Genomic DNA, 7,754 nt, shown 5'->3' on the forward strand with positions numbered 1-7,754 from the left:
CTTTCCATGCCATAATCTATATACCCTTTACTAGTACCCCGATGAATGTCAGGCTAACCAATTGTCTACTTAACTGCAAGTTCCTGGGTCTTTATGTAAGTATACTGGTAAAAAGAAACTAATCATTTTTCGCTATCGATTTCCTCCGCGGTAGTTCCGTACAAAAAATAATAAGCAACATTATTGTTTTCAGTTTTGGGAGGGTGATGGTAATTTACATTGACATGTTAAGCTCACTTTCATGCTCAATTTACAAGAAATAATATTTTGCACATATTTGCCTGATATTAATTATATGAGACCTCGTCTTCTTTAAATCAATCAAGATATCACTTTATTATGAAATATTCACATTTCGTTGACGTGATTTTTGTCCTTTGCTAATGCTTTAGTTAATATTAATTAAAATTAATTAATATACATAATAAGATCTTCAATGCCATAGCAGATAATATTACTAAATAATAATGATATCCTTGACCAAAAATAATGCTCTACACGCGCATTGTTTTCAAGGAAAATCATCCCGATAAGTTTGCGTAAGAAAACAAATCTTGACAATCTAGTGATTATGTGAATATGATATAAATATCGATGTATTAAAACTTGTGTCACATTTAATTGGACGGAATCACGGAAATATATCAATCACTATTTTAACAATTGAATGATGACATGCATTATTAACGGACTTGTATGGGCTGATCGAGACAGACTGGGATTCTTTATAGAGGCAGTGTTACTTCCGGGGTTACTTTTGAGTAGTAAGTAAACAAAAATAGATATGGGTCGTTATAACTGTAAATAAATAAAATATACATCTGTGTGATATCAAAATTGATTAAGACAGAATCGTGAATTTGAATATCATTAATATTTATTGGAGTAATTGAATTTGAATGCAACATAATTATTCTTTTTTTTTTAATTTGATTCTTTTTTTCGCAAGTTCAACACTCGCACGCTCCAAGAACATAGATAAAATTGATCATATGATGGATTAAAAACGGAGTAGCCTTGATGATTAGCGTTTTAATGTATTTTGGAGGAGATATGTTGTGTCCAAAGTGCATAGTGGGTATCTGTGAGATGGTTATTTTACGCTTCTTGATGTTATATAGTGGATATCTGTGAAATAATGTCACATCTGTTGACACAGTCTGGTGTATCTGGCCATGGTATATCATCCTTATTTGGCAAACATTTTGTAATAGGAAAAAAAACTGTTGGAACTTTTAAGTAGAACATGGGATAATACCAAATACAGTTCCTGTAAAATAACAAGGATATAGCGACATCCAAGTGTAACTTAACATAATTATGTTATTAATAAAAATGTTATTGGGTGTGCAGCTGCGACATAAACATACCACATACATGATAAGCACTGACAGAATATTGATGCCTTTTCATCAGTTTATCATGTTGCAACTGTTCGGTAAGTTAGTGGGCTGATGATGTAGAACACTATGCTGTTATATGACAGAACGGTAAACTGCATATCCGTCGATACACGCTTTTCAATGGGAAATGAACTTTGCTGCTTGGATGACGTCACGAGAGGTTAGCATTTATTCCGTATTGAAAAGCGTGTACTGACGGATATGCAGTCGACCGGCCTCATAAGCATGTTCATGACTCCTCTCCCTTCTTCCGAAGAAAATTACACCCCCTTGATCAATCACGTACCGGACTTCGCTCTGCTTCAGATACAACTCGGCTTACTGTACATAAATTAAATGCCAAGTCTCTCCACTCTGCCGCAAATAAAGCTTTTTCTGTGGCTGCTCCTGGACTGTGGAACAATTTACCCATCACCATTCGTACTGCAAACTCATTGCCAGTCATCAAGAAATTACTGAAGTCATATCTCTTCCCAAAAAGTTGACTGTTTTTATTGCTCACTTTGTTTGTTATATTGTGTTTATGCTTTGAATTTGATTATGCGCTGTGATCTAGATGTAACGGCGCTTTATAAAAGAATTGTGTATGTATGTATGTATGTTGATGAAAATCATCCTGATAAGTTTGCGTAAGAAAACAAATCTCGACAATCTAGTGATTATATGTGTATGACTGTGTGAATATAGATATTATCAATCTTCATAAAAATCGATGCATTAAAACTTGTGTCACATTTAATTGAAGCACGAAAATAGCTGATACAGATCAATAATATTCACTATTTTTATGATTGAAGGATGACATGCAATATTAACTGCGGACTTCGTGCGCCGATCGAGACAGACAGACAGAAATCATTAACAGAGGCAGTGTTACTTCCCTGGGGCTAGTGTTTTACGTCAGTCAACAGAAATAGATATGGGTCAATTTATAACTGTAAATAAATAAATAAAATAGAAATCTATGTGATATCAAAATTGATTCAGACAGAGAATCGTTAATGGATATTTGAATATCATTAATATCTATTGGATTTAATTCAACTTGAATGCAACATAATTATTACATTGTTTCAAATTTAATCAAATTTGTCGCACGTTCAACACGCTCCAAGAACATAAAATAAAATTGATCATGTGCTTTAAATTAAAAACGGACGAGTCTTGATGATTTTACGTTTTAATGTATTTTGGAGAAGATATGTTGCATCCAAAGCCCATAGTGGGTAATTGGGTATCTGTGAAATAATATCATTTGCGCACATCTGTTGACACAGCTTTATGTATCTGGGGCATGGTATAGCGTCCTGTTTGTCAAACATTTGTAATCGAAAAATAACCAACTTTTAAGTAGAACATGGAATAATACCAAATATAGTTCTTGTAATATAACAAGGATATTACGACGCCATATACTATTTCAAAACATTATGTTGTTAATAAAATTGTTATTGCGTGCGCAGCTACGACTTAAACATAGCACACACATGATAAGCACTGACAGAATATTGATGAACTGTAAATAAATAAAATAGAAATCTATGTGATATCAAAATTGATTCAGACAGAATCGTGAATGGATATTTGAATATCATTAATATTTATTGGAGTAAATTCAATTTGAACGCAACATAATTATTACATTGTTTAAAATTTGATCAAATTTGTCGCACATTCAACACGCTCAAATAACATTAAACTAAAATTGATCATTTGCTTTAGATTAAAAACGGATGAGTCTTGATGATTAACGTTTTAATGTATTTTGGAGAAGATATGTTGCGTCCAAAATGCATAGTGGGTATCAGTGAGATGGTTATTTTACGTTATATAGTAGATATCTGTGAAATAATGTCACATCTGTTGACACAGTCTGATGTTTAGTTCAGTTCAGTTCAGTTCAGTTTTATTTCATCAAATTCCATCCATTCAATAATTACAATATAAAAAAGCTTTTACAAACATCGTATAATATGGTGAAAATGATGAGGATGCCACTGAACGCAGAGCGTGTTGTTGTGGCACCCTTTACAAAAGTTAGTAGGCCTATATTAAATAATTATGATAAGCAAAATTTTAGAATAATAATAAATACAATAGCAAGACATATGCCTTGTGGGTTAGGTATATTAAACTTATTATCACAAGAGCTAAGCTTTCAATTATAAATCAATGAGTAATGATGGTCAAAATCACAACCAAACCTACACAGTAGGTGTAAAGAGGTTGTAAAATCCTAATATAAAACAGTTCAGGCATGGCATAAGTATTAGTGAAGTGAGTATTACGGTACAATAATAACAAAAGTGTATTTAGCCCGGGTGAAAGCATAAGCACATGATTGCACGTGCACTTGCAACGAGTCTAAATAATGAGCTAAGTTATAACTTACATAGCAGGTAACTATTTAATCAAAGTATTCTAGAATTTAATGTAATGTTTTGTGAATTAAATCTACACCAAGATATTTAATGCAATGATAAATTAACATGGTAAATGGTGTATAGTTCTGCAGAGCAAAAAACAATTAAATGCAAAAGTGATAGTCTGCATACAAGGCCAAGCGAGCTGACAAAATTTATCAAATAGCATATTTTTAATATAACAAAATAACAATAATAATAATAACTAAAGACTGGAACAATACAAACAGACAGACAAACGGGTCCGATTTGATGTGGAAAATATATACTGAATTAATTTTATAAAAATTGATCCTGACAAATGAGAAGAGGAAAAAACCCAAAAAACAACAACTGCAGGTGTAGGCTAATCAGTGTTGTACATATGTGCTGATGAGGATTTTTTTAGAGTTGGATTTGAAAGGTGGTACTGAACTACAAGATTTGATAGACTGGGGAAGTGAGTTCCAATAAAGGGCTACTAATTATATTATCAGCCAATTTGGTGTTGGACATTTTAACGTGGAAATCATTGGCTTGTCTAGTATGGTGATGGTGAATGCTTTTGTTAGTTCTAAAAATCTCATTAATGGACAAATCTTTTGGGAGGAGATTGTGGTGGTATTGGAACATAAATGTCCCGTGTTGATGGAAATAAATATCTTGCACCTTGAGAGTATTGAGTTGTTTAAAAGCGGGTCTGTATGGGCAAGCCAAAGAGAGTTGGTGCATGTCCGAATAATTCTTTTTTGTATAAGGAATAATGAATTTATATGGGAATTATTTTTGTCAGCCCAGATAATGTTGCAGTAGGATAAGTAGGGTAGAGCAAATGTGTTATAAAGTGTATGTAATGATTCCTACTACTACTACTACAAAGTTCTTAGGGCGCAATTCGCAAAGGAAGCATCGTTGCGCTTACAATAAAAAACAAATACATAAGAAAACCAGTTCAGAATAAAACAGTTCAGAATAAATAAGTTTTGAGTCTCTGTTTGAAAAGAGTGACCGATGGCGAAAGTCTGATTTCTGTTGGTAATGAGTTCCAGCGCTTAACACCAGCTACAGGGAAACGACGATCACCGGCGACACTGATGGATCTATCAGCCAGGAGACGCGTGGTGTCATTACTTGATCTGAGAGTTCTTTGAGGAATATAAGGAGTCAGTTTGTTGGAGATGTACTTCGGAGCAAGGTTGTTGAGAGACTTGAAGATATACAGAAGAATTTTGAAACTGATACGTTTATCAATGCTGAGCCAGTGGAGAGATGAGACTAATGTATGAGCTTCGACTCGACGCCCAACGGCAAAGATGACACGCGCGGCGGAGTTCTGAAGTCTTTGGAGACGGCTTATGTCTTTTGCAGAGAGCTGAAGGAAGAGTGCGTTACAATAGTCGAGCCTGGAGAGTATCAGTGCTCTTACTGCATGATGGCAGGTCTCTTGATTGATGTAACACCGAATACGCCACAAGTTCTTTATCTGGAAGAGCGTATTTCTGCGGAGAATGTTAACATGAGCAGTAAGAGACATGTTGGAATCAAAGTGACAACCCAGGTTGTGAATGACAGAAGACAGATTGATTGTGGAGTCACCGATGGTGAGTTGAATGTTCTGTGTGTCCAGGAGCTTGAGATTATGATTTGAAGCTGCAATGAAAAACTCAGTCTTGGAGTCGTTGAGTTTCAGATAATTGGCGGTGAGGCAAGATTTTATGTCAGCAATGCAGCATGATATCTTGTTCAAAGCCTTGATGATGTCGTCAGGATTACGCGGGTTAAAAGCAACATACAATTGCGAGTCATCTGCATACTGATGGTAATCGATGCCGTGTTTCCTCGCAATTTCACCGATGGGCTTGGAATATGTGGTGAACAAAAGAGGTCCGAGGACTGATCCTTGTGGCAGTCCGAAATCAGTAGTAACTGGGTCTGACATGGTGCCGTTTATGTTCACACGTGATGACCATCCTTTAAGATATGAGCGAAACCACTCAAGGGCTGTCCCAGTTACAGCATATTTCTGCTTGAGACGGTTCAACAGTATGGCGTGATCCACCGTATCAAACGCCGCACTCATATCAAGGAGTACGACGAAAACAGCTTTTTTGGAATCAATATCACACATTATGTCATCCTGAACTTTCATAAGAGCTGATTCAGTAGAATGTTGAGCACGGTAGGCAGATTGCAAAGGATCACACATGTCATTCTTATTCAGATGTTCAACAAATTGCTCAGAAGCGCACTTTTCGATGACTTTGGCGACAAAGCTCAGATTACTTACAGGTCTATAATTCTTCAACTCATCTTTATTTGCGGAAGGTTTCTTGAGCAACGGGGTGACAATCGTGTGGTGAGCAGCATTCGGGAAAACACCAGAGCTGAGAGATTTGTTCACAATGTTGGTGATTGCTGGTATGTGACTGTCAAGATGATTTTTCAAAAACCATGTCGGGTGCGCGTCAAGAGAGCACGATGCGTTGGAAGATCTGGTGGTTACCTTTTTCACCTCATCTTCAGACATTTTATTAAATTCATTGAGAGGCATACAATTTGGAACACAGGTTTCCTGGAGCTTGGTGGTAGATGGTTTGTTGGAGTCACTTTCTAATTCTTCACGGATTGTTGCAATTTTATGAACAAAGAACCGAGAGAATTTGTCTGACAATTCAACAGGGTTGTCGTGACTTGGCAGGGGTTTAGCACCCTTGTTCAGCAGAGTGTTTACAGTCTGAAAAACTGTTTTGTTGTCGGCAACTGTGAGTTTTTCAGTATAGTAAGATTGCTTAGCTTTGACAATGGCTTCTTTCGAAGCATTTGTCGCAACATGAAACTCCTTACGATCAGTTTCTGATTGAGAATGACGCCATCTACGCTCAGCGCGACGTTTTTCATGACGGGCGTCATGAACATTATCATTGTACCAGGGTTGACGCGTTTTAACTAGACGCGAGCGTGACCTTCCAGGAGCATGCTCATCCAGGAGGTCATGACATGTCTTATTATACTGGTCAAAATACTCGTTGACATCAACAGATTCAGGAATGTTTTGCAAGTGCTCATTCAGTGAGGCTGTAAAAGCGTCGTTGTCAATGGAGGAGTAATTGCGAAGTGTTACTGTTGTTCGTTGGGGTGATGGTTTCTGGAGATTCAGCTGAAAGTGCACAGGGTAGTGATCTGAGACAGCCTGTGGATAAGAATCACTATCCACCACGAGGTTATCATTCGAATAAGAAATAACGTGATCGAGAATGTTACCAGATCTGTGGGTGGGAGTTTTTTGATGCTGGGTGAGATTTGCAGATGACAGAATTTGGGCATATTGTTTGACATCTGGCCGATGTTGTTCATTCCAATGTATGTTTATGTCCCCGGCAATTAGTAGTTTTCCTGGTATTAGGGTAATGGTATCAAGAAAAGTGTCAAATTCCGAAAGGAAATCCGATGTCCGATTTTCCACCTTCTGTAGCCACCGTAGGACTATCCTGAGGTAGATAGGGGCGAACCTTACGGATAATACCATTATATTTAGAGACCATTTTGGATACATTGGAAGTGTGAGATTTCCATGAAACATCGTCATCAATTAATATGCCTAGAAATTTAGTTGTGTGAACTTTGTCTAAAATATGATTATCTATGAGAATTTTAATATCTTTGTTATGAATATTACTGTATTTATTTGTGAAACTGTATCATAACATAATATGTTGTTAATAAAAATGATATTGCGTGCACAGCTGCGACATTAACATACCATACACATGATAAGCACTGACAGAATATTGATGAATTTTAAGATCATCAGTTTATCATGTTGCATCTGTTCGCTAAGTTAGTGGGCTGATGATATAGAACACTATGCTGTAATATGAATAAACAATTTGGGAGAAATTGAATGCTGACAAACTGTCTCAATATAAAATATTCAAATCCTATATTTTAA

General features: G+C 36.1%; 1 protein-coding gene across 1 annotated transcript; it reads right to left on the reverse strand.

Annotated features, from left to right (window-relative positions):
• Positions 1 to 4,772: 4,772 nt before the first annotated feature.
• Positions 4,773 to 7,331, reverse strand: LOC140147051 (uncharacterized). The gene has a single exon (XM_072168823.1). It carries the CDS (start codon positions 7,329 to 7,331, stop codon positions 4,773 to 4,775), a length of 2,559 nt encoding a protein of 852 aa, XP_072024924.1.
• Between the last annotated feature and the right edge of the window lie 423 nt (positions 7,332 to 7,754).

This window comes from Amphiura filiformis, chromosome 3 (genome assembly GCF_039555335.1).
Source record: "Amphiura filiformis chromosome 3, Afil_fr2py, whole genome shotgun sequence".
In the NCBI taxonomy this organism is placed as follows: Eukaryota; Metazoa; Echinodermata; class Ophiuroidea; order Amphilepidida; family Amphiuridae; genus Amphiura; species Amphiura filiformis.

What these genes read in the sequence shown, in the direction of transcription:
- LOC140147051 (XM_072168823.1), bottom strand. Translation starts at nt 7,331, where the DNA reads ATGGTATTATCCGTAAGGTTCGCCCCTATCTACCTCAGGATAGTCCTA.